General features: G+C 38.3%; 1 protein-coding gene across 4 annotated transcripts in view; it reads right to left on the minus strand.

Moving 5' to 3' along the window:
- The window catches only part of CWC22 (CWC22 spliceosome associated protein), a 34,252-nt gene extending 19,316 nt beyond the window's left edge, over nucleotides 1-14,936 (minus strand). For 2 of the 4 annotated variants that reach the window (XM_075710767.1, XM_075710765.1), the window contains exons 1-14: nucleotides 14,908-14,936; nucleotides 14,213-14,319; nucleotides 11,322-11,389; nucleotides 10,373-10,489; nucleotides 10,014-10,271; nucleotides 9,413-9,541; nucleotides 6,970-7,138; nucleotides 6,531-6,584; nucleotides 5,482-5,617; nucleotides 5,188-5,394; nucleotides 5,005-5,067; nucleotides 4,557-4,652; nucleotides 3,211-3,292; nucleotides 1,918-1,978 (exon numbers count right to left, since the gene is read on the minus strand). In XM_075710767.1, the coding sequence (XP_075566882.1) occupies nucleotides 1,918-1,978; nucleotides 3,211-3,292; nucleotides 4,557-4,652; nucleotides 5,005-5,067; nucleotides 5,188-5,394; nucleotides 5,482-5,617; nucleotides 6,531-6,584; nucleotides 6,970-7,138; nucleotides 9,413-9,541; nucleotides 10,014-10,271; nucleotides 10,373-10,489; nucleotides 11,322-11,389; nucleotides 14,213-14,239 (1,467 nt within the window). In that variant the 5' untranslated portion in view covers nucleotides 14,240-14,319; nucleotides 14,908-14,936. The remainder of the gene's footprint in view (nucleotides 1-1,917; nucleotides 1,979-3,210; nucleotides 3,293-4,556; nucleotides 4,653-5,004; nucleotides 5,068-5,187; nucleotides 5,395-5,481; nucleotides 5,618-6,530; nucleotides 6,585-6,969; nucleotides 7,139-9,412; nucleotides 9,542-10,013; nucleotides 10,272-10,372; nucleotides 10,490-11,321; nucleotides 11,390-14,212; nucleotides 14,320-14,907) is intronic. The other 2 variants (XM_075710766.1, XM_075710768.1) reach the window with 2 other exon arrangements.
- Between the last annotated feature and the right edge of the window lie 11,872 nt (nucleotides 14,937-26,808).

Genomic DNA, 26,808 nt, shown 5'->3' on the forward strand with positions numbered 1-26,808 from the left:
TTTTGTCTCCTCCAGTCATTTGTTCTCTAAAGAGACATGAAAGTCAGTGGAAACATTTCAGAGATTATAGTGCTGCTGGTCACAAAGCTACTGTACTCTAAATTAGTTAGCATTGTATTTAATTGATTCCCAACAATTTACCCACATCTTAAGTCTCAAAACTAGACCTGGAAGTCGCTCTGAGAGCTTTCCTACAAAATTAGGAGTAACAATTTTTGTGTTTGCAGTGCAACATGAAAAACAAACATGTTTGCACATTTATTTTTGCATATAGTAGCATTCATGTATTTTTGTGATTGATAGGGGAAATATAAATTTTCTCAAAGCAGAGACAGAAATAAAGCCCTTCACGGGATTATGTAATATAAAAAGATTCATATTCAGTAAATTAGCACCCCATAAAGTATATGAAAAGTAACACCTTAAATTAATCTGTGTATGTCTGGTTATTTTTATATGTGGCAAGCAAAGGATTCACAAAAACCAAAAGAAAATAACCTGGCAGCAAATATTAAGTCAAATCTCAAAAATACCAAATAAAGTGGTGAAGGAAAATCTACTTTTTTTTTATGCAGCTAAGATTCTGACTAATGGGTTGTTTTTTGGGGTTGATTTTTTTTCTCCCATTAAATTTATTTTTTCTGAGTAGATCGTGCCCATGGAATAGTTAGTAGTTGACAGAGACTGCAATGGTATTAAATACCAACAGTTGAGTAGTTCTCTGAGCAGTTACCTAACAAGCAGTGTTACACAAGTTATGTCTCCATTGTATTATCTAGCACATATATTCTAGATTGTTCTCTCTATTCTTTGCAGCTGAATTGATTTGCTGAAAAACAGGATTTCTTCTCTTTAGATTTCTTCAGGTTATGCTTCACTGAGAATCATAATCCTATGCATGCTTAGTATTGCATTTCATGCATAGAATTAAAGAATTAGATAAGAAAATACACAATCATGTGAATTCTTAGTTTACTTCCATGTAAACTGCTTAGTAACAAAATAGTACAAGAACTGAAAAAAGTAATAGGCAAACAAATTTCTGATTACTAGATTAAACCAAGTTTTCTAAGAACACCTAACTGTAGCCCGGCTCTCCACCTGCTGGTTACTATTATACTAAAAAGGTTACTTCTACACACATTGTTTCAAATAAAACAGAACAGTGATAATTAAAACCACAAGGAAATTAACAGCTGCCTCAAGTGCAACTTTTACAATAGCTTACAGCTGACTGAAAAGCTGTTTCTATAATTAGATAGGTATTTACATTCTACCAGGATCTAGTATAAGTACTAGCTGAAGGACAGTTCCCTTTACTTGAAAACATACCAACTGAATTGATCTTACACACAGTGTCTAAAGACAAAACAGATTTTGACTGATGATCTCCAAGATTACAACAAAGCAATCATACTTACAACTGCTTTAATTCAACACACTATTATTCAAAGAGGACTGTGAAAGCAAGAAAACAATGAATTCTTTTAGCACTATGCTAAATTTCAAGCCCCACTGATAAAGTCTACGGCTGCCTTCAGCCGTAGATCTTCAACTCAGAGTTCTTTCAGAGACAGAGCTCTGAGAATGACTGCGATACTACAGTACTTTTATCAAAGGGTAATTGTTTCAACAGTCCAACCAACAAACATTTTCAAACAGGCTATGAGCAAACATTTGAACTGCTTGACAGAAAGAAGCAATTGCGTAAGACAGGCTGACACATATTTCCTAAGACATTTATTTACTCTAAAGGTTGTAAGATTCATTTTAAGGAACAACAGCTGTAAGGAATCACTCCCATTCATCTGCTTGCTACACAAACTAGGTCCCATGACAAGAGTTAAGGATTCTAGTTACTACCATAGTACTACTGCTGAACATTAATAACAAAAAAGAATAAGAAGCAAGGCTTACAGTCTGACTTTCGGGAAAGTCCATCTTCAGCAATTTGTGAGCACATTCTTCAAAGTCTAAGCTGCAACAGAAAAAATACTTTTCATTATCTGTGCAATATATGTCATACTAAAAACATTTCAGAATTATATTGATTGTTGGTGCTGAAACATCAGCTGTTTTGAAATAAAGTATCTCATTAACATTCAGAAAGCTATTTGTTTTGTTGTGTTGTTTGTTGTGGGTTTTTTTAATAGACATTTTATATTTCATGAGTTTATATCTGAAAATTAATCCAAAGTCATTACATTTGCAGACAATCTGAAAACAAGATGACTCGGGTCATTGCTATTACATCATCTTACAAAACTTAGCAAAAACACAAACACGTGAGCTCATTCTGCACATCCTGAAAAACACTAAAATGCAAGCACTGTACATAAGCTCCAAAACCAGTATATACCACACTCTCTTCTTTGCACTCCCATTCTTGCATATTAAAAGCCTTTAGCTACCAGTAAGGACCTCCCCCCCACCCAAGTATAAGATGAAGAAACTCAAGTATTGAACAGTAACTTTGAGAAATAGAAGAGCCTTTCATACATCTCAGTATGGTATTAATTGATGCGTCTAATACTACAGCTACATTATCTCATTCCTCATGCAGGTTCAGACCTGCAGAATATTGTGGGCCATGCCTACTTTTAACAATGGAATTGAGTGGCATGCAACAGATTAATCTCTCCTTTCACCCAGGCGACATAGTTAGACCACCATGTTTTGATTACTTGTGCCATGTACTGCAAGGGGATTTCATTCTCAAGATGAATACCAACCCTGAAGCGTACTGTATACTTATTTTCCAAACAATGCAGATGGCAGCAGGCCTAAAGAGTACCATGCTGCAGAACTGCTTACTCTCAGAAGTGGAGAAACTCTACAGCATCTCTATTTTAACCATGTCACACATTTTTTTCAGAAATTCTTAAGTTGCTGTATAACGTGAAGTTCACTGACTTTTGTTCACTCAGAAAATTTTCATTACAGCAATCCTCATAAAAAAGTCCCAGTGCACTACTCAAACACTTTGAAACAAACAGGATTTATCTTGGAATGAGAATTTGGATACCCATTTGTCCAAACAGTCTGCCTTATACAATTAGGTCAGGCTCCATAAAGAACACTTCTGTGGGTTTTTCTGTGGGTTTTTTTTTTAAATTGCACACAAAAAAAGAATTTAAGAAGAAAGAGAATTCCAGCTCACCCATTTCAAAAGAAGTACATTCACAGGTGTACAAATTATATTATATTTACCTCGACTGAATAGCAAGATAAATTGTACGACGGAAGGAGACCAGGTTAATTTCTGTTTTGTCATGGACAGTAACTTTCTGACCTGGGAAAGAAAAACATTGTTTTGTAAAGAGCAAAACATTAAGGCAAATATATGCAATCTCTTAGAACAGTTCTATTTACGAAGTCTGTAACACTATATAATACTTTTTCTAGAACTATTTAGGACTGTGTAGCCGGTTTATGGGGTTTTTTAAAATTTATTTTTACAGAGACAAAAAGAAAAAAAAAAATCAGTATTTGCCTCATCTGTAACTAACAGGTAAATACTTAAAAGATACAGTTTTAAGAGGATAACTCCCCTTTTAAAGACCTTTCACTTGACTTGGCCGCTGCAACCTCTGGGTTTAACATTTCTTGTCACTATTAGCAAGGTATTTTCTGCATAATTTAACTATACAATGCTTTATGTAGCCTCCCTAACAGGAAATTAATTCTTTGTTTCTGTTATACGTAGGATCTACATTACAGCATTTTGCAAAGTGCTGTTTTGTCCTTGAACAAGTGTAGAAAAATCCATTCTGAACCACAACCATTCCGGGAATACCTTTGTGCATAAGGTATTCACTATTCCTTCATTCTTTTAAAGTTTGATAATAGCATAAATGATGAAAAGTTATGTGAATTCTCATACTTTTCATCAGCCTGGAAGCTCTGCTCTTCTGTGAAATACTCCAGCAAACTGGTGAGGAAATCCATTCGTGGTATTCTACAAGAACAGGACTTGGCTGGCTTTTCAATTACTCACACAGTCTGCACAAACATTTCAGTTATGCTTATCCATGATTTTTTTTTTCCTGGGAATTAAATATATTCTTTGAAAATGTGTAAACACTGACTGCTTCCACTAAAGATCAAGAAAGGGGGCTGAACTGAACTAGGAAGTGAGATATAGAGTATGTAAATACAGTTGTAAGAAAACCCACTCTGATATCAAAAGTGAATTAAAAATATGACTGAGCACTAGAAAGTGTCCAGAAAGGTTGTCCTTGCTAGTTTTTAAGGAAGTGTTTTCACATGCATTATTTTTAATGTCTTATGTTTGCAAGGCTTTTCTCACATGAAACTGATATGGTCAGGAACAATCAAGCAAAGTTGCTTTTCATTTCCTGCCTGTGCTGAACGCTTCCTTTTAGACCATTACTTTTACACTATTTGCTAGTAAACACTTAGATCTCAGAATAACTTAAGATGAAAACATCCCTGAACATTCTTAGTTCTGCAAAATGTTTAACAAGTTAAGCTCTTCCTTCCTGTTTCAGCTACAGCCAGTCAATCACTAGTAAGGTGCCATTCATAACACTTACCATCTTCATCTTCTTCTTCATCATCTTCTTCATCTTCCTCACTACTTCCAGCCTCTTGATCTGCTTCAGATTCACTGTCACCTTCATCAAGAATTTCTGAAAAAGCAGTATCCCAGATTAAAGGAATATAGACCACAGTAGTTTCATTATCAAAAAAATTTGATGCAACACTTAAGAGTGAAAGGGTATCTCAGGTGGAGAATGTGGCAGAGACAATGGAATAGGTATGTCATAACTAAATGAAAACATAGCTGCAGAAACAATACTGAAGAAAATAGCAGGAATACATTGGAAAGGTCTACGATGAACTGAAAGACAGTTATCTGGGACACAAGTATCACCCACTGTTAAATAATAAAGGTTGGTAACAAGAGTTGGATACGTAAACACCCTATAAATGTGTAAATATGCAATTATATGTAAAATGTGTACACACACCCCATCCTACCTTTCTTCAGCATCTTGTATTTCTCTTCATTTTCCATAAAGTTCGGATCCATCTTGAAAACATCTTTAAAATAAAAGAGAATCTTTATTTAAAATACAAAATGAAGAAAACAATGACTATTTAATCTTAAATTTGTTTTCATGGGGAACACAGTCATAGAATTATCTTCCATTTCTAACTTACTAAGGACATCCTCTGGGTTGTAGTCATCTTCTAATGGCAACATATGAGTAAACTGATCCTCCTCTTCCACTAGATCTAATCCCTCCGGAATGATTGGATGATCTTTGAATCCATCCTTCCGTACAGCAAACATAACTTCTATCATATACTGAACACGCATATCAATTTTAGATTCATGTAGAATGTGTCGAAGACGGTCAAAGATTGCTTTGGAAAAAGACAGAAATGTAAATATGAAAAGGATTTATCAATATAAACACCAAAAAGACAAATGTTCTGGCTAATTACACTTACCATTAATACCTCTAGGAGAAACTTCTGTTAATTTGAGCCCACTCTCTTTAATAAATCCAATTGCTACTTCAATACTGTCATCAGTAGGCCTTTCAAGAAGCAAAGTGAGCATTTCCAAACATAAAACCTCATGAGCCTATGGAAAGAATATCAGTAAAGAATTAGAATGTACAATGTTACATTACTATTACAGTGATTTACTTGACAGAGCAGTCCAGCCTTTGAGGATTCCACAACACACTTGTTTAATCACACACACAAGGCAACAGTAGTGGGACAAAGCTAATTAAGAGGAAGTCAACATTTCAAATACCATTTTACGACCTGTATCTACACAACTTTGTAGTGAATGTGACTATGCTATTGAAATGAATAAGCAAGCAGTGAAAAAAATGTTGCCATTAAGAAAAAAAACAGAATGCATTTCCGAGAAGCAAACAAAACAGCACTTACATTACAGAAACTAGTTCTAAGTCCATTGGGTCTATAATTAAATCAGGTCTTCCAGGATCAGGCATATACGCAAATGGCACATCTCAGATTAGTTCCTCTCTACCAAAATGCTGTATATTCCCAATGCATTCCTGAAACACTGCTTCTTGACATTAAATTTGAGTATCCTGATTTCTAGCACATAAAAAAGTGGCATAGAGCTGGACACAAATTTGATTTAGATGCAACTGAGTCTAGTTCTGCCTACACATATGTTTAAAGTCAGACAACAGTGTTGCAAGAAAACTCTGTTTAAGATTGGTGGGACAGAGCCTCAGATGAAGCTTGCTTTGCTTCAAGATTTGTCTTAATACTAGCCCAGATATATTTATGAAGCCTAGGGAAGCTCTGGAGTAGTGCAGTGGTAAGCAATGATAACTGCATAGGCAACCACCGATGTCTTTTCTAAAAGGTCCTAACAACTTACAGCAGGCATTAAAAGGAAACCTGAACTTGGATTTTCAGTAACCTTTAGCACAGGGAGAGCTACTGCTGTCCTGAACCTAAAGAAATAGCCATATAGGGTTTGGATTGAGTAGAAACATGAAGTGACGTACCACATTCTGATTCATCAAATGTGCAACAAATTTTGAAGATGTTAGACAGAGTTGCTGCAAAAGAAATAAAATAGGAAATTTTAACACATCGTATATAGAAGAAAAAATTTACTTACTAAAATCTGTGCATCTCACAATCAAATTAAGTCATTAAACTAACTATTTTGGGATACTGATAGCTGTCACAATTAGGACCGTACGCTTTCAAAGAAAGAAAAAAAAAAAAAAAGAAAAAAAAACTATTACAGTACCAACCCAGAATAGGTTGTCAATCTTTCAGGATATTCTGATACTACTATACTGAATGTATTAATGACAGGTCCCAACCCACAGGTCTTGGTTGTGTTCCTCTGAAGTATGTAATTTGAACATACTTGATACAAGGTTAACACAGCAGAATTACAAGTTTCAGCATATTGCTTCGTCACATTTTACATACCTTATCATTTCTGCGATATCCTTTGCGAAAATTTAGTATCAACCTCTTAAGAATCAATTCACCAATATTCGGAAACTTTGAATTGATAATTGCTACAAGAGCTGCATAAACATGGGTAAAAATTGGAGAGGCACTCTGAGCTTGTAAAATGGATCTAGACAGCAATCCCCTGTAAAAATACATAAGTTTAAGATTTTTCCAGTAATAAAATATTTAATGCTTTTATTCGGTACATATCACATAAAATAGTATTCTACAGTTGGAATAGTTAGAAGATACCCAATGGTCATCTTCAAACCGACGTTTATCATGCCACAAATGGAGTTTTGCAAAATGCTTTGCCCAAATGTGTCCGAGACGAGAAATTCTTAAAACTGATAACTTATCTTTCATTAAATATCGTTCCTATTAGAACACTTGAAAATAAGCACGTAAAAAGTCTTCATCTTGCATCCTGCAATCATCCCTTTTTAACACCAACACAGCCTCTTCTTAGCTTTGAAATTTGTGATTGTGCTGGTTTTTTTCCCCAGTTGAAAAAACAAAATACTTTTTGTGACCAAAAAAAAATATCTGCTCTGCAACGATTTCTGAAAAACACAGAACTGTGTTCCAGTATAATGATAACAAACAAGCAAAACAAATTTCCAAGAAATAAAAATTATATTTCCATAAAAGGTCCCTAACAATGAAGATCTACCTAGGAGTAACAAAACTGTTTGTTCAGTAAAAGCAGAATGGGTAGAGTAATGCTTTTCAATGCTCTTCTCAAATGAAACTGCATATTTTCAACATAATAATTATATTTTGGAACTGAAAACTGATTATAGAAGACTACTACTTAGAGCTTAAGTGAATGTAAACACAGGGCTCATGAGATAATAGTTCTTTTATTGTACTAATGGCCTCTCTTACATTTATATCAAGACTAAAGTCTGAAAAGAAACTGAGACTTTTTTTCCACACCCCCCCTCTCAGTTTTGCTTTTTCCTAATGCTTTAGCACACAGAATTTGACTGTTGCTGTATTATTCTATGACAAATGGGTGGGTGTGTGTGGGGGGAAAAGCCCTCCAAACGTGAATCTTCAAAGTGCACACTGGTATCCTACTCTATCTTCTCTGTGGTCTACTGAAATCTTCCAAACCCCCTCCTACATGGTACTAAATACAAACTGCATAAGGACACTATTCCTACTTACTTTGGAGTTGACAAATGGAATGGAACTCATTTCATACTAGTGCACAGAAACAGAATATTTCATTTTGAAACTATTAGTTACTTGTCGCTTACAAACTGAAACTGGTCTGGTTCAGATCATATTCACCCTCTAGCTTGAAAACTCAGAAAAGCACTTTACAGCTAGGTAAAACTTCATGTCATTACTTTTATATGCACCTTTGTGCAAATCTGGAAGTCAAAATTAACTGTAAGAAGAAGGGAAATGGTGTCATTTTCCATCTACATCATTTTGAAATTTATAAGCCACACATAAAAACTTCCACGGACAAGTGTATTCTAAAAACATTCAATAAGCTTATTTTTAAATTAAAATATTACTATTTGTCTGCACTTCATGTCCCCAAAACTTCATACAAGTAAAAAGCAGTTCAATAGACTGTTCGAGACTTCATTATTACTTTTAACAGACATCACATTCAGACACTACTTGCTCACTCTCTAGATTTTACTTAATTCCCTTATGTTATTTTTATGCTATTTGCAGGATTCTGATTTTCCCATCAGGTATGACATTCATGAAAGTAACACATTCCTTTGCAACAGAAAATGTGTTGCGAGCTGTTTGAAATGTAACAGAATTATTTCTGGATATTTTGTTCAGAGGGTTTCTTTTGTTGGTAGTGGCTTGGTCTTGTTTGTTTAAACGGTAGCCAATCTAAGAAACCCATACTAATTTAGATTCACATATTTAACTTCTATTGACATCAAAATTAAAGCAAGGAAAGTCATCACACAGTACTTGCACAGCCACCATGACTTAGTACTGAGCTCAAATAGCATAAGAATGTTTTCTCTACATTACAACAATAAACAATCCAGCCAAATAACTGTAGCAAAACTTGTTTTGCTAAATACTGGCTACAAATATTATTTGTCCCACAGCAAAAATCCCAAAATACAAACATAAATAGACAGACACACCTGTAAATTGCAAATCTTTCAAGTAAAACACGTAGATAAAACCTTTAAGAAAAGGAAACATATACCATCTGTTGCACTCTTAGTCCTTCAAGCATACAATCCTTCCCTGCTGGACCCTTCCCCAAGTAGGGGACTACTCTGCATAGGACAATACAGACTAAGGTTAATTTTAAACTCTGACTAGCATCCATACACTACACATAGTACACAGCGATGTACACACAAACAGTACACTTATTAGCAGAAAAGCAAAAGAATTGTTTTTAAATACTAAGGCTTACCTTCCCCGAACAATATTTTCCTGCAGGAGCTCATGAATGATATTTTCTATATTAGAAACATTCACTTTGTTGACAAGACCATTGATTGATTTCTTCAGGGCTTCCCAACTCATCCTCTGATATGCCAAGCTATTACAAAGGTATCAAAAATTATTAATGCATAAATCTGAGGTAGCACCGAGTGAATTTACATCTATATATATGACTTGAATGTAAGTTGTAATAAGTAAAATAGGTAAGAAAATATTCACTGCATAAATATGAAGACTAGCTCACAATTATACATTTAGCTACTAGGAAGTCACTGAACCAACATGATACACCAAAATGTAATTCTCTGCACATATGTTATAACCCACTATGTTCAATTTTCTAAGATATTCCAAAAAATCCCTGGTTATGTTCTGTATCCCACTTTTCCATTTACACTTTGCAGCAGAAGCAGGTACAGTCATAATCTCTCACCTTTCTTCTAATAAAAATATACCTTCAAAAGAAAAATCACAGCCCTCAAAAGGTATCCCATTTTCACCAACATTCACTAAAACCCTTTACTTTTTTGCTTTTCAGTAAAAATTCTAATATGCTACTTCCAACTCACCTATTTTTATCAGTGATTTGCTCTTGCATCATCCTGAGCTTGGCAGGAGGAATATATGCACCACCTGTGCGAGTAAGGATTGGATCCACTTCTTCCTTCTTCTTCTTTGAAGTGGTCTCATCATGAGCAAGTGAGCTCTGGACTGTTGATCTCTCTGGACTCCTACGATCAGGTGATGAGTATCTTCTCTGCCTCCTTCGATCAGATTCTCTCTCCTCCCATTTCTCATGGTGTCTCTCTCTACCCCTTTCCATCCTTCTTAAAAAAAAGGAAAAAACAAAATCCAAAAACCACCCAAGGTTTTGTGAAAAGTTTTCACATTTTATTCTTTACTGATTAAGAAAGGGCTTGATACTCACCTTCCTTCTGAAGTTCTGTCATCATAGTATTCCCTTCTTGAATATTCTTGATCATATCTGCTGTCATCAGAGTACCTTCTCTTTCTGGGAGATGGAGACCTGTCACGCTCTATATCCCTATTTGCAACCCAAGACACAAAATTCTTAGTAACAGGCTTAGAAAAGCAATGCTATTAGTATCTACTTGCAACACAGCGTTACATGTATAGTAACCGTTCCACTTCTGTGACCCAAGTTTCAATATATGCATCACTCAAAGAGCAGATGCTCCTTTTCCAATAATTTGTTGTCAGAAAAAAATAATTAAAAAAAATAATCAAGAGAAGCACTGTAAAAGGAAGCTCCTCCTAGAACTTAAGATTAAATGCTAAATGGTAATAACATCAAATACCAAAGGTAACTTCAACACTATGCATTCCTTGGAGCACAGGCATTCATCTGTTTCACCTACTTTTGCCTGCGTAGCATGAAACAGAATAGACACTATTAGAAAAAAATTATATTGCATTTAGTACAAGAGGTTTCATTCCAATTAAAACATAAAAATAAAAGTAAACTGGTAACAGTTCATCTCATCCCTCAGTAGATTGCACTTCAAATTATATTTCTACACCCCCTGCTGGCATCAATAACCTTGCTCTAAAGGGACAATTGTGGTATCAGCAATATGTGAGTCCAAGCAAAAAAAAATTGGCATCTAATTTCCAAGTCCTGTGACAATTTACCTAAATGCTAAGGATTTTTTAAAGATTTAGTTTTAATAATAAATCTAATTACTGCTATATTGATGTTCAAGTATTTTATTAAACTGACACTTATTTTTCACTGCTCAGTTATGGTAATATATAAGAAGAAACAGAACCTGATTTTTTTTTTTTTTTAAACTTATCTAACTCACTATGTGGCTTATATATACAGAATTGTAGGGCACAAAAATCAATCATTCTACCTGTCATCTGGAGACAAACTTCTTTGGCGAGAACTGTAGTCTTCCTTCCTTTCATAACTGGAACCATGCTTTAAGAAAACAGAAAGAAAAAAAATCAAGCTCCAACATTATATGTTAATTACTGTGAGCACACGTACCTTGAGATCAAAGCATTCCATGTCTTTGGTTCCCTACTCCTCCACAAGAAGTAAGGGTCATCAAATAAAGCTAATGGCAGTCAGTTATGACAAGGAGAGATGGTTCTAAATAACAAGTAGTTAAGCAGCTGGACTCCCTGCTGCAGGGTGCTTGCAGATGCCAGATGCTTACATGGGTTCAAGATACTGGACAAACACTGAAGAAAAATTCACATGGGTTGCCAAATAAATTATCTGTCTCAGGAAGCTGCAAACAGGCAGAGACTGGGAGAGTACGTAGGCGAGTACTTTTGTGGTTGCTCTAACTATGGTTTCTAAACTTTTCAAGGCATCTACTCTGGATTACTGTTGGAGACCAGAAGAGATGGACCTTCAGTCTGCTTCTCCTGCTTCCTTCTTCCATATGTCATTTTACACTTTGTTGCATCACATGCAATACCATTAACAGAATTCTACCACTTCTTGTTTGAAGAGTGTCTTTCCTCTCTCCTAAAGATCCCCTTTATTGCATATTTTCCTTACCTTCCTCCTTTTTACTAACCATGATTTATTTCCTCATGAGTCATTCCTAGCTTCATACATTATAAACACCTAAGTTACGCTGTTCCCCTTGACAGATCCTGGAAGGAAATTTAATTCTAGATTCTTGAAATTTAAGTTTGTAGGATTGTTTAAGTGATAAACACTTAAGTAGTTCACAGCAAATTCTGTGGTCTGAACCATGACATATAGAATCATAGAATTATGGAGTCATACACAAAAATCGGAGTATGACAGTATGTACAACACACAGAGAAAGACACTGACCTCATCAAGATGTTTCAAAACTACTTTGGTACAGCTAAAAAGCAGCTTTTATCACCTCTATACTTTCATTGTAAAGGTCCTCTCTTCCATTAAAATATTATTTATGATTTTTCAGAACTAGAATCTCATGTTATCAGCCAGTGATCAGCTGTGAAATAGGTAACACTTCACCTTCATGCAGAAACTCAACACAAGGACTTGCTTATGCACCTTGACTGAACTTTTTGCAGAAATATTAATCTCATTTGTTGAAGTGGCATTCTATCCATTAACATGCTGGCACACTAGTTTTTTGCCCCACCAAAGAACCAGTTAAAACTGTCGGTTAGTCAATACCACGAGACCCCCTTCATAAACAGACCCTGATGGACAGTTATACCCAATGATCTCCGAAAACTTAATAAGAAAGAAAAGTATCTTTACTAAATGGCAAGTGTGGTGTTTACAATAAGCTGTGCAAATAAAATCAACATTGACTGAGGCTTCCGAAAGAAATAACAGCAACACAAACATGAGCATCATTCTATCAACAGACTGATGAGGCTGACTTACTATCACTCAAAAACCAGCTGGGTTAGCTCAGTTGGTTAGAGCCTGGTGCTAATAATGCCAAGTTCACAGGTTCAATCCCTGCTTACTGCAGGGGGGTTGGGCTCGATGATCTCTCAAGGTCCCTTCCAACCCAAAGCATTCTATGATTCTATGAAATTGGTGTGTATGTGCATATATACACATAAATACATATATTTATGTTTGAGACCACTATAACATACCTGAGAATGTAACCTTCTCTAGGGTATGTTTCCAACACTGTTTTAAAATTATTGCCAGTATTATCTTGCCTGAACCAAGACAATGGCACAAAACAAACGCATTGTATCATTTACTGGGAGTATGCATCCCTACAAAAGAACATCCATCTGACAATTTAATTCCAGAGTAACATTATCTTTGATGGCAAAGCTAGTAAAAGAAATTGCCATATTTTCACCATGGTTTTCTTCCCTTTTCAATACTCATTTGTGGGACTACACCATATAGCAGATCACTGAAATAACTCAAGGTTAAGAAAAGTCCTTAAGTTGCTGGGGTTTTTCGCAAAATAATACAATGCAAGACTGTATCCTGAGCTTCCAAGAAACTGGTAATAAAAATCTTTGAAAAACACAGAACAGTTACTGTATTTGAATAATACTTAGCAGATAGGAAGAGGGGGGTCTTTTTAGGATGATCCATTCTAATGAGTTCTACATCATCTGCCTTTGCCCAAGCAGACCCAAAAAGACAAGCGTTCACAGAAATAAAACGTTACAGATGTCTCTGTATTTGGCAGTTCTCATGCCTCCTTGCAAAAGGAGCTATGTTTGCTGAAGAACTTGTCACCCTCAGCTCTTCGTGAACAGGCTTTCTGCCACAAGTTAGTCTTCTTCCTTGTCCATTTTGATCAAAATTATTAGCGGAAAGTGTCCAAACAGTGTGCTTTCACCAACTGGCTTATTTTGACAGATGAGGGAGCACTACCATATCCACTAGATTGGGAAGCTTTAACTTTCACGTGAAGAAATACAGTTGCCACAATTACTGCTACTTCCCGCCTCTTTATCTTTCCATTTTAACATCACTGTTAATTTTTCAACACCTCTTTTCTCCATTCCTCCACATGCTTATGTTCTTTGCTAAGCCATCATTCAGTCACTTTTCACCAATTACTTTATCATTATGTGCTAATAATGTTCAGAACTTCCATCGTTAGGATGACAAGCATTAGAAACAACAGTAACTCACTGAATTCACAGTAATATTTCTCTTGTAAACAGCTGCTATCAATCATGGATATTGCTTGCTTTACCCTCAGGGAGTTTTATTTAGCGCAACATCAACTGCAAACCTCATCACCAGTAAAAACAGAGTAATCAAACCCCACAATTTAGGTTTAAGAACACTTACATTTACTTGCGTCACCCTGCTCTTCATCTTGACTTCCTACTTTTTATGAAGTTCTGAATGTGCAGCAATGAGACAATCCAAGGTTCAGCACATGAAATACATTTCACCTATAACACACAGAAGACAATCAAAAACTTTCTACTGCACACGGCGCTGGAACCTGCGCTTTTAATTTGTTCTTTAAAGCTATGCTTGCCTAACTCCTTAAAACAAAACAAACGCACACCCCCACCTCCACAGCTAGTCAGATCTCTTAAGGTTATTTACACAGCACCTGTCGTAAGAAATAAAGGCTGTAAAACTGCAGCCGGGAGTTCACCAGCACCACCGCCGCGGCCACTCGGCACAGCCAGCCCCGAGACCCCGGCGGCCAGGCCGCGGCAGGGGATGCCGAGGCCCTGTTCACAGGCCCAGCCACAGGGTGCCCGGCCCCGGCCCCAGCCCCGGCTGACCACCGAGCTCTCCGCGGGGCTGCGCTACCGCCCGACCCGCGTCCCCTCGCCTGCTACTGAGCTGCGACCTGAGAGGGGAGGCCGCGATCACCCAACCCGCGGGCAGACCCGGCCGGCGAGCGGCGCCCGGGGGCTCCCCCCACTCCCGGAGGGAAGGCGGGATGGGGAGAAGGGCGGCTCGCCGCCCTGCCCGCGGCAGGGCTGTCAACAACCGCCCGCGGCCCACCGGAGCTCCGCACTTACCGCCCACCGCCCCGCACGGCCAGAAATAGCGTCACTTCCGGCGGAACGCGGCGCACGATGAGCCTGTGGGCGGCGGCAGCTCTGTGAGCGGCGCAGGGGGGAGCGCGAGCTTCCGGCCGCCCGGGCTGCGCTGCACGACGGGAAACGTAGTTCTGCGGCGGCCGTGCCCACGGCGGCCATCTTGGGGCCCGGCCGCGGCCCTGTCCGGGAGCTGCGCGGCGGGGGGGGCAGCGTTCACAGGCCTTGTCCGTGCTATAAAAATGTTTGTAGCAGTTGTTGCAGGGGAAAAAAAAAAAAAAAAAGCAGCAGGAAATAAGCCGGTAGAGTGACTCCTAAGTGAGTAGCTCTATGGCAGGTGTATTGCTCCTTTCAGTTCAGCCCGCACTTCCCCAATGCTGAATTCTCAGGTGAAGGCATCTCGGAAAACACCACCCCATTGCTACCAAATGTACAAGGTTTCTGTCAGAAATACAGATAATAGCGAACAAGCACTCAACTCGCTTCTGTTAAGGAAGAGAAGCTGTCCAAAGTCTTCCAGCATCTCTGTGAAATCTAGTGAATTTACTGAATGAATTTAGTACACCTGCCCCTTGGATGACACCTGTAGCACACACTTCTGCTGCTTAGACACGAGCTGCTGGTTAAACATTACTAGAAATATGTCCAGGACATGCATAATATGTTATACCATGTTGAGAGTTACAATGCTGTTAGGATACCTGCTTATTAGAGGGGTTATTTTGGCCTCTAAAAGTTTGAAGTAATTGAGCACCACCAATTCACACTAACAGAGGGCCTGTGGCTTAATAAGGCACAAATTTGGTTTGCGGAAAGTAATTAAATGCATAGGGAGGGAAAAAAAAAAGGAAAATGCTAAGTAAGCTCTTAAAATGCTTACGGTTCATGTTCAGCTCTTGTGAGATAATGAAAATAAACTCTTAGAGGACACAGCAGATCAGGGTCAGAAAGGCATTAATTCAGCCAAGAGCCAGATGGTTTCTGCAGGGACATCTGTAACCGAGCCATGTGGCAGCACCGCTGCGCTGCAGACCACCGGCATCCACATGCAAGTCCCTGTGTGTGCATACATAGTGGGGCGCAGTATTTGCTGAGGGGAAGAAGGTGGCAATGAGGTGGGAGCAATGCTGGAAAAACCCCACTACTCACAATCCCCTTTTCAAATAGAAGGGAGAAATGCAGCAGTAATTCTGATGAGCCATAGCGTACATTGTCTTTATGCTGACTCATAGCAAAAAATACCGTATTATCGGCTAATGCATTCCCTGCGTTCCTCCCACAGCTGAAATTTGCTCAGCTGTGATATTCATAGACCAATCCACAAGCTGGTGGTTTCCTGGGAGCGGCAAGTATTTGCCTGCTGCATCCCTGCAAGGACTGCGGGGTGAAAGCGTGTCATTTTACATGCCTTATTCCTGTTCCCCCTTACCCTCCTGTGAGAACTACACCCTCGATCATGCGCTCCAGTCGTAGCAGTGGGAAAACGGATCCTTTACTTTCTTGCACCTAGGTAGCTGTGAAGTGGGAGGTGTTTTCCCCAGTACTGTAGAGTTCTTGCCCTGTCTCAAGCTCCTGGGGCAGCCTAGGTGGCCAGGTCTGGGGCCCAGAAGCTGGGGGACTCCTGGTTGTGCCTAGGGTCGCGTAGCCTTCCTCTGCCACATTTTGCAGCCCTGACGCACTGCCTTGGTTCTCCAGGTTGGTGAGCCTATCAGAATAAGCTTGTGGTCCTAAACCTGCAAAACTCAACGTCCTCCCTAGAAATTTATAAAGCAAGAAGGGACCGGATAGCCGAACCGCTCACTTCAGGTGCAGAATGACTAAGAGGGGCATAAGGGCTTAATCTCCTCTTTGTGTTGTGATGCTGGCCAGTCTCACGTGCCAGACAACAGTATGGGGAAACAGTATGCATGGGAAAAAAAAAGTAGAGATTAATTATTTCCTGAAACAATAGGAAAATGTTATTGAAATGTTGCAGAAAAACAGCTAATTCAATATACTACAAAGTATGGAATAAACAGTGAAATCAAAATGGTGAACTGAAGAAAGCAAAATGAAGATGTTTCATTTAAAAAAATACTAGATTTTGAAATTTATGACTCAACGTTCTGTAAGAAAACTCATGTAAAGTAGAAGTCCTATTCAGGGCTTATTTTTGAGGAAAATCCCTACATGGTTATTGGAAACCTTCCATTGACTTACTCTGTAATATTTATTGCATAGGCTACAAATTTTAAGCTCTACACTTTTTTGGAAAGCATAGTTCTCAGTGTCTTCTTGCTACTTTCTAAAAATGATTTACTGTCAGGAATCCCAGAATTTTTTTCTTGTTCACAACAGCTCATGCTTACATGCAATTGCTGGAATAGCTAACATTTTTAAAATGACCTTTCAGGACACTGATTTGCTTCCTTGATTGTTCAGCAGTCTCATTCTTCTGATAGCACTTGATGTATACCCATGTGAGTCAGTTCTCATTGTGGGAATGATACAAGGCTTCTGCTTTTGGAGGATTAAGATGTTGATTAAAAAAAGGTATTCTTAATACTGTTACTCTTAATAACAAGGAAACTTTAATTTGTACATGCTCTGAAAGATTTGTCATTGCATAAATACATGTGTATAGAGCACTAGATGAGAGTATTAAAAATTTAGTTGTGCTTACATGTTTAACACTTCACATTTCTTTCATTCTCATCAATATGGAAATACAGTATTTATTTTGCAAGAATTCTCTTGGGACAAGGCTATTTGTACTGAAACAAAATGTTTTTAAATCCCAGTGATGCAAACCACCTCCTTGTTGCGCCCTGTGGATTGCTTTGCAAAATCAGGACTACAACATCCTCTGTATCCAATTCTTGCTTGAAGTGTGGGGCTGGTGAATTTGTAGAGCTGGGGCCTAACAAACAGCTGTGATCTTGGAAACAGCATGGGCTTAGTGTGATGACTTTGACTGAGGCCTTATTGCTTAATTGTTTATGGAAAATTTTTTATGTTTGACTTACATATTTTCTAAGGGTAAAGGATAGGCTTAGTTATATGGCTTGCAAATGTTACCGTAATTATGCTTCGCTTTAAATAGGGCTTTATTCTACCACCAGGTTCTGTCATGCAGATGATCACCAGTGACATTAGGACATTATATCACATAACCAGATGTTCTGAAATGCTATAATTTAAAAGAACCATTCCTCCCCAGCATTTATGCTCACATTGAGTATATATTAGTAAATATGAGTCTGGAATTTTTTTGATTCAAATATAGAAAAACATTTTAATCATGATAACTTTCATGAAGTCATACCAGGTAGTTAAAATTCAGATCCAGCGTTTCATTCAGCAAAAGTAAATGGATGCCATTAAGAGTCCATTGTGCTTTGGTGCTTTGTGAAGAAATACTGGGTTTCATGAACAGATTTAGTTGTCTCAGCTGGCTTACAAAATATGTAAAGGAGAGAAGAGATGAAGTACCTAATCAAATAACTGTTTTGACATATTATTATGAAACCACAATTTTTGTTTTGATTCTGCTGTCATCTGTTTTAGCATTCCTAAAACAATGCTGCCTCTTACTTTTCTTTTGGACACGCACATCTCTGTTTTAGTAGGGTCACTATTAGTAATGAGAGCCATATTAAAAGTGCAGATACATCTCCTTTTAATATAAAAAGAGGGGAGTTTGGTGGAAAATCATGTCTAAGAGCTCAACAAAAAAATTCCAACATAGTGAATAGGAGACTGATGATTTGACAGACTAAGTCTGGTTAATCTGGTGCAGCAGTTTAAGACTTAGCCACCATGATTTAAGCTATCTGGCCTGCTCTTCTGTCCAAGACAGAGTGAGAGAAAGGGAGAATCAGTCCATGACTGAGATGATGGTGTATGCTATGCAGCATTTTAACTCAGAACTGCTTTGGTTTAAACCAAGTTATCAGTCTTTGCTCTCAAGCTTTTGAAGTGTTTAAAAAATTAGTACAAGCCTGTTGTCAAACTTTTCCAAAGGCCAGTAGTGCTATCGTAAAATTGTGCATCATACCCAATAAAAAGATTCTGCACTCCAGAGATAATAGCTATTTTTACTTACAAAGTCATAAAAGTCAAGTAATTTGCTTTGCAATACTAACAAGAATAATCAATAAAGCAAGAAATCCCTAATCAAAACAAACACAGGTTTAGGTTATGTTAAGTAATAATAATTGGGAAAAGTACCTTAATTTTTTTCTGCTTATAACTAAGTTTTAACTACAGAATTTGATTTCTTTGGCTTTCAAAATGATTTGCAACTGTGGCACTTACCCAGGAGACTGAAATCAGCATGTATCTGGATGGTTATACAGATTCTGACAATATAAATCGTTAAATGCTTTCACTAGATATTCCGCGATCCCACTGCAAATACATCGCCTGCCCATGAACTCTCTGTGGTTTCCCATTCTGCTGTGAAAGTAATCTTTTTCCTGACTCACACTGTGTAAACAGGTGTCATCAAATAAAAAGGCATATGGCATCAATGTGGGAGCAGCATCTCACGAGAAGGACGTCCTGTGGCTGATGGCGCATGTACCATCACTCAGGCTGTCCCTCCAAATGCCCTGGGAGAGAGCAAACACGGACAGCTGAGCATTCCCCTCAGAGGGAGCCTGAGGACAGGGATGGGAAATAAACATTCTGCTTCGAGGTGCCTTCACCAGGAGACAACTGATTACCTCTGAGAAACGAGCTTATGTTTTGAAAGCAGCTGAATAACACAGGGCAACATATATTACAGTCTTCAGTTTCTCTGCTTAAATGTGCAAAGTGGAGCAGGGGCTGAGAAGGTGGGATTCATTGAACAAGAAAGGGAAAGGGCAGTTTAATACTGAATAGAAGCAGTGAAGTGAGGTTTTCCCTTTCTCTTTTCCTAAGTTAATGCTTTTACTATTGGATTATGGAGTGAAGCTCCCTTCTGCTCATTTCTTCTCTGGTCTGCTCATCTTGCAGTAGCTTTTCTGCAGTATGTCACCCTTACATTTTATTCCTCATCAGGGTGAATAGAGAATACCTTCAGTTTTGTAGTGGGTCTGGTCTTGTGGTTCGGCGATGTTCTTTTATGAGAAAAAAGACATCTCTTACATGATACAAGTTTTAATTCTATGAGGGTCAAAAGACATGCATGTCCAAAGCCTGCAATTTCCGAGTGAATGCTTTAAGGAGTAGACAGCAGTGCAGACTGAATACCCCAGACAGGCCTTTTTGAATCTACTACACTCAAGATCCCAAATATAAGGAGTCTGAAGTAGAGCCATGACTCTGGTTTCTGAATTCTAGAGAGTAGGAGGAATTCAGGTGCATCCTCTTGCTTGGTGTGTCTTGCACAGCTTCTTGCTCAGCATGTGGGCCTTCTTAATTGACTGGGAAGCACTTAGGTCTCTGTGGTTGTGGTGGAAGAAACATCTAGCTCTAGCAATCCTAATCACCCTGCAGGACTCATGCAGCTAGTCTGTAAGTGTAAGAGATGGCTAGGATCTCTTATCTCCATTTCAGTCTGAATTAAATTCTTGCAGTTGGAGTGGAGTATGATTATGGAGTCGGGGGGGGCGGGGGGAGAGGAAACACCAAAAACCAAAGACAAAAAACACAAAAGAAACAAACAAGCCAAAAAAAAAAAAAAAAAAAAAAAGCCCTGAAGAAGTGTATGCTCAATCATCAGTCATACATGTATGCACAAGTAACCCCAGTGACCTCGCAGAGCTGACCCCATGTGCAAAGAGCAGTCCCCAGGTAACAGCACCTTCTCCCAGTGGAACCAGTCAGAGTGTGGCAGGACTCTGTTCAACCCTATACTGAAACTTTGACTCCCCCGTTCCAGTAAAATGCATAAAACCAAGAGTAACTTATGAACATTATTAAACAAACGTACTGGAAGAAACTGCATGAGAGTGCTCTAACTAGAGCTCTTTGGAGATTACTTTCATATGAGTTTATATGTATTTCTGAGTTATCTCAGGGCATGTCTACTGCACAGTGCAAATGGAGCGGAGATACATGAGCTAAGTTAACTCGAAATGAGCTAGTTCTGGTACCAGAAACTATATAGCCACAATAAATAGAAATCTGTGCTGTCTGATATGCCTTGTTTCATTAGGTTAGCTCAGTGCTGTGGATGAGCTAGCAGGATCACATCACTTCTGGTATCTGAATTAACTTATGTCAGGTAGTTTTATGTATATTTAGGACAGCAATAATCAACATAGAATGCTTCTCCTTTTTTTAAGTGAGCACAATGATAGATCAGACCTTAAAATACAATAACACCCAATTCATACAAAATTAAATCAACATGAGAAGTTATGCCTTCAGATAAGGCAAATTTAAAATATACATTTGTACATACTGAAAATGCTGAAAGCAGTGACAATTCAACTGAGACTAATAGCAATTAAACCAAACATAATTATAATCTTTGAAACCCGCACAAAGGGAGAAAAGATAATGTGTCCAACAAATTCGTATTCATCAGCTTAATGTTGTGCATGAATACTCCATTAGTAAGCCACAGGAAACATAGTTTTAGTCATGTTGTTTTCCCATGGCAGTTTTTGTCATTGTGCTTGAAATGATACAAGTTAAAAATCGTCCACATGCTGCTCTCCCTGGACTGGTGCCTCTCCAGGCATAAGCAGCTGTAGCTCCATCAACTCCCAGTGTTCGGCAAATGAGCAGTAAAGGTTTGTATCTAGAAGCTCAGTGAAAGTACCTACCATTACTGGAAAGCAACCATAGCTGCTCCAATACCTTATTCTGGTACCTGATTCTTTGCAGTTGATATAACTTCATTAATTAATCACAGAATGATCGGTGGGAGACTGGTTTCTATGCCTGCTTTGTTAGGAGTAAGGCATTTATACACAGCTAATTCCCATTCCAGTTAATCAGGGTGACCTTTAGCATGCTGTAGAATTAAAATTTTGTGCAAGGCTCACACTGTATTTCCAGATAGCTGTTATAATGTGTCAGCCATAGGATATTACTCCACACCTCAGCTTACACAAGAAATTGCATCCTCTGCAGTTTCAGTATGAGGTCAGGTAAGTGAGCTGAGCCTAGCCAGCAAAGGAGGTCTGAAACAACAAAGCTGAACTTGTTTGGAAGCGGAGTGGGACATGGCCATGCAATCCCTTCTGATACCTTTTTTGTGGCAGCAGTAATCTCTGCTACAGGGTGTTAAGAAGCAACATGAGAGAGAGAGAGAGAAAGAAAGCAGGAAGCTCTTACATCATGTATATACCGCTGTTTCAGAGGCTTTGTCCTGGTTTTGGCTGGGATAGAGTTAATTTTCTTCCTAACAGCAGGCATAGTGCTGTGTTTTGAATTTAGTAGGAGAAGAATGTTGATAACATGCTGATGTTTTTAGTTGTTGCTAAGTACTGCTTATGCTAGTCAAGGACTTTTCAGCTTCCCATGCTCTGCCAGGCGCACAAGAAACTGGGAGGGGGCACAGCCAGGGTAGTTGACCCAAACTGGCCAAAGGGCTATTCCATACCATATGACATCATGCTCAGTATATAAACTGGGGGGGGCTGGCTGGGGAGCAGCAATCGCTGCTCGGGAACTGTCTGGGTATCGGTCGGCAGGTGGTGAGCAATTGCATTGTGCATCACTTGCTTTGTATATTATTATTACTATTATTATTATTATCTTGTTATTATTATCATTACTATTTTACTTTATTTCAATTATTAAACTGTTCTTATCTCAACCCAGGAGTGTTTCTCACTCTTACTCCTCCGATTCTCTCCCCCATCCCATCAGGGTAGGGGGAGTGAGCGAGCGGCTGCGTGGTGCTTTGTTGCTGGCTGGGGCTAAACTACGACAGGGATCTACTATCTATGCTGTGAAGTCCCATCACTGTTACATTTTAATAAATGCTAGAAGATCATGGATTTACAACATTAACTCATTTTAGTTAATACTGATTTAGATGGGTGACATTCGTGACACTCTATCACGAATTTTATTTTTTCCAAGAAAACGCCAGCAGACTCATAACTTGTTTGGAAACCTCATCAAAGCAAAGCTATTCCCATGAGCTCGGTGGGTAGGGATGATCATATGTGGAACTTCCACACAATTTTCACAGTGTGAAAACACATCACATATGTTTTCTATTATTTTTAATGACAGTCTCTCAGCCGCTTCTCATAGTCGTCAAAAATCTGCTCAGCTCCTGTTTAAAGCAGGTTCCTTGTATGTATGCTAGGATTTCCTTTCTTTTAATTTCGTGGCAATGCTGTTCTTCAGCTAGCTTCTAGGACTGGCAACGATTCCTGTCTCTTCAGGCACCTTGTACCCTCAAAGAAATATACAGAGTAAGGATATTATTCAGAAAAGGAGGGCACAGCAAATGCAGATTGGCATTAGAAAAAAAAAATCTTTTTTTTTACTCTTAGGTTTTGCTCATTAATGTTATTAATGTTTGTTTGTTTGTTTGAAGTCATTCCTATTTAGTGTTGTGGACTGAAGCCAGAGGTAGTGCTGTAGGTACAGGTCACTCTGGTCTGTGTGAACTGGTGTTCTCCTGTCCTTAGTTTCATTTCATACTTACACACTGCAGAAGAATGCCAGTTCTTTTCCACAGTGATGAGAGTTCATCAAACCAAGGTCTTACTCTGCAGCTAGCCCACTGAAGTTAGAATAAGTCTGTCTAAAATTTTGAGGCTATACCATGAATTGAACTGCGTCATCATTTGGCAGCCTTAGCTTATTTAGCAACTAAAATCCTTTTTTAGCAACTAAAACCCTTTCAATTATGTTTTTGTTTCTTTGTGCTGATTTTCTTTTTAGCCTCTATGAAATATTTTTATATCTCCTGTCCTTTAAAGAAAAAAATCTCTCTGCTGTTCTGCAGAGCTGGGACAGTAGAGCCCCCTCGTGGGGTCACGATGTTCAGTGCCAGAAGGTGGGTTTGTGCCGAGAAACCATGGGACAGGGTGTGATGAATGCAGTTTTCTACCTGCATTAAACCGGTGATCATCTAGCATAATGCACTGGTTACTGGTTTTGGGGATTGTGTCCACATTCTTTGCTAAGTGTGCAAAGCTTATGTGATGTAATCTTTCTCTTACTGAAATCTTGTTATATAATTTTGCTCAAATTTTACTCTTTAAATAGAAAGGGAACATGACTGTAAACATATCAGAAACAAGAATATTCCATCCATACTGGAAAGTCCACCTAAATCTTGTCCTGTGAATTGTTCCATGCTTCTAAAAATGTGGCTAGATAGTCAGACCATTCTTCAACTTTGCTTTGCCAAGCTAGAAATGGAAAATAAGTGTTCTTCCCATAGTTTATCTTTCACAACAGTTAAAAGAAAAAAAAATAGTCCCCTGTTCCTTCTGCCACTTTTCTGCTGTATTTTTATGATTATTTCATTGAGCAGAAGCAGCCACTGAAGCCTTTAACTAAAGGAGAAGTTAGTATAACTATTTCTCTGCTATTGAACTGGCATTTGGAGTTTGTGTTCATCTTTCATCTCTTCGGCAATGCAGAGGAAAAGGTACTGTCTGACTGGAGCTAGTGACTGCTTGCAGTGAATCTCATGTGAGATGAAAGCATAAATACATCAGGGTAGATGGTATATCATGATGTACTGGAAAGCACCTGACTATGTATAGTTTACCTTATGCTTAGTGGACCTGAAACATTAAAAACCTATGCATTAATTACGTCTTCTGAATTTCTTCAGTTTCTTGATAAATCTTATGGTGCTGATGTCATGACAGAACATCCAGATATTGGCAGGACATTAAGCACCCCCTGGAGCTCCTGGATCTTGCAGCATATCCAGCTATACGAGTTCATCTCAACAAAGATTTAAAAACTTAGAAGGTTGCTTGAAAACATTCTCTTCAAAGTTTAAACACAGTAACAATGCTGGGAAGACCCCCTGAAGTATTTCACAAAGAACTTTTATTATATACAGAACAGTAACATAATTGAAAAAATAAAGGCAGGAGAGTATAGTAACAAGAAAAGTAACAACTAATTCTAAATTTAAGCATATTTGTATTAAAATATTTAATTCCTCTATAACAGCCAGCTACTGTTGCAGTAAATATTAGGTTTTGTACAAAATGTGATGCCAATATTCTTCTATTGGAAGTGATACATTTTAGTTATATTAAAGAGCAGCTCTTCACTATGTGAGATCAACATTTGTGTTCAGGGTGAAAGTGATCCAAAGATCTTCCCTGACTTGTGATTGTAGCTGGTCTAAATCCTTGCAGGGCCTTAATGCTGTCTCCTGTTTCTCATTTTAATATTTTTAATTGTAGTTCATATCATAGCAATTGTTCCTTAGTCCTACCCAGAAGACTGTCTTTTTTTTTTTTTTTCCTAGATCAGAGCTTCTTCCGGTGGTGTGTAATGGAAGAGTTAGCACTTCAATCTACAAAAGAAGATATTACTGTCAATAAACAGAGATGCACTAAATAGACAAAACCAATGACTTTGGAGTGACAGTGACAGCGTGTATGTAATTCAATATGATTTTAAACAAAAGGCAGAGTTTCTGTCATGTTTAAAAATTTATATATTTAAAAAACAATTTCACAGAAATTGTCAAAATTACTTTTTCAAAATAACAAAAACAAATGCCAAAATGTTGATGCTCCTTTGATAGTTTTACCGGTTGTAGTGTGGTTTTGCACACTGTATACTCAATGGTAAGAGCTCTTGGCCTTTTTCCACTTTACCTAGAGACAGATGTAAGATGTGTTAACGGTTTTTTTCCCTATAAATGAATATGGTATATTGTCTAAAATTTTACTGAGAGCAGTGTTATCCAGAAAAAGTCACCATAACAAGCCCCTTTAGAAATGCGTTCATCATGTCATGAAATGCTACATTTGTTAATTATCTTTTCTTAGCACTATAGCAGACCTTCATATTAATAGCTATTGCAAACTATAGGCAAACAGTAGGTGCCTGACTTAATTAACTGTGACTCTTGTGATGTGATTTGTATCTTGGTGTTGCTTGTGCTAAAAATGGGCACTGGTTTTCTTGTGGCATATGGCTGTATTTTTCCAAAGGGCTGTGATATAGCAACTTTAGGATATAGAATACTTTATTATTATTTGATGATTTAGTTATCGTTGTGGCCTGCAGATCAGAAGATCTGCAAGCACCAGGGCACGGCTAATGGAGTAATGCCAAACTAATTGCATTATTGTTTTGATGAAGTCATCCTATAAATAACAAATAAAAACCTATTAATAGGAATACCAGAACAGATTTTCTGTATGGTCTAAATAGAAACAGACTGTATGATGACATGGGTGGGATCTTCTGAAGGGCAGAATCCCACTGCACTCAAGGAAGAGATTTCCTATTTTTCCCTGCAAGGTTAAGTTCTAATCCCAAGCACTGCCTCCTCCCTGCACCACTGTGGCCGTGCATGGTTCCTCTCAGCTACCCAGGGTAGGAAATACAGCTGCTCAGCTGCTGGTATGGTTATACTTCTTTGCTGTCCTTTTACTGGTAAAGTAATTACTTGATGAAACTTCTGGGGACACCATGACTACAGCTCAATGCTGACAAAAAACTGTCTGCTTCCCAGGAGTCCTCCTGGACAGATTTCATCCTTGCTGTGGGGAGGGTCATGTGAAATAATGGCACTGTTCTCTTTTGAAAGCATGAGGTAATCGCGAAGCGTGCTCACAAAAACCCTGTCTGGATACAGGTGGCACTCTCTATCAGTCACCTCTGCATCCTTCTTAACAGGAGGCATTCCAGCGTACCGACACATACTTCAATTTTTTACAAATTGGTAAAAATGCTACGTTTTTTTTTCAAAATACGCAGTTGTGAATGTCCCATCCTTTTTGATCATGGTGAAGA

Source organism: Pelecanus crispus, chromosome 5, assembly GCF_030463565.1.
Source record: "Pelecanus crispus isolate bPelCri1 chromosome 5, bPelCri1.pri, whole genome shotgun sequence".
Classification (NCBI taxonomy): Eukaryota; Metazoa; Chordata; class Aves; order Pelecaniformes; family Pelecanidae; genus Pelecanus; species Pelecanus crispus.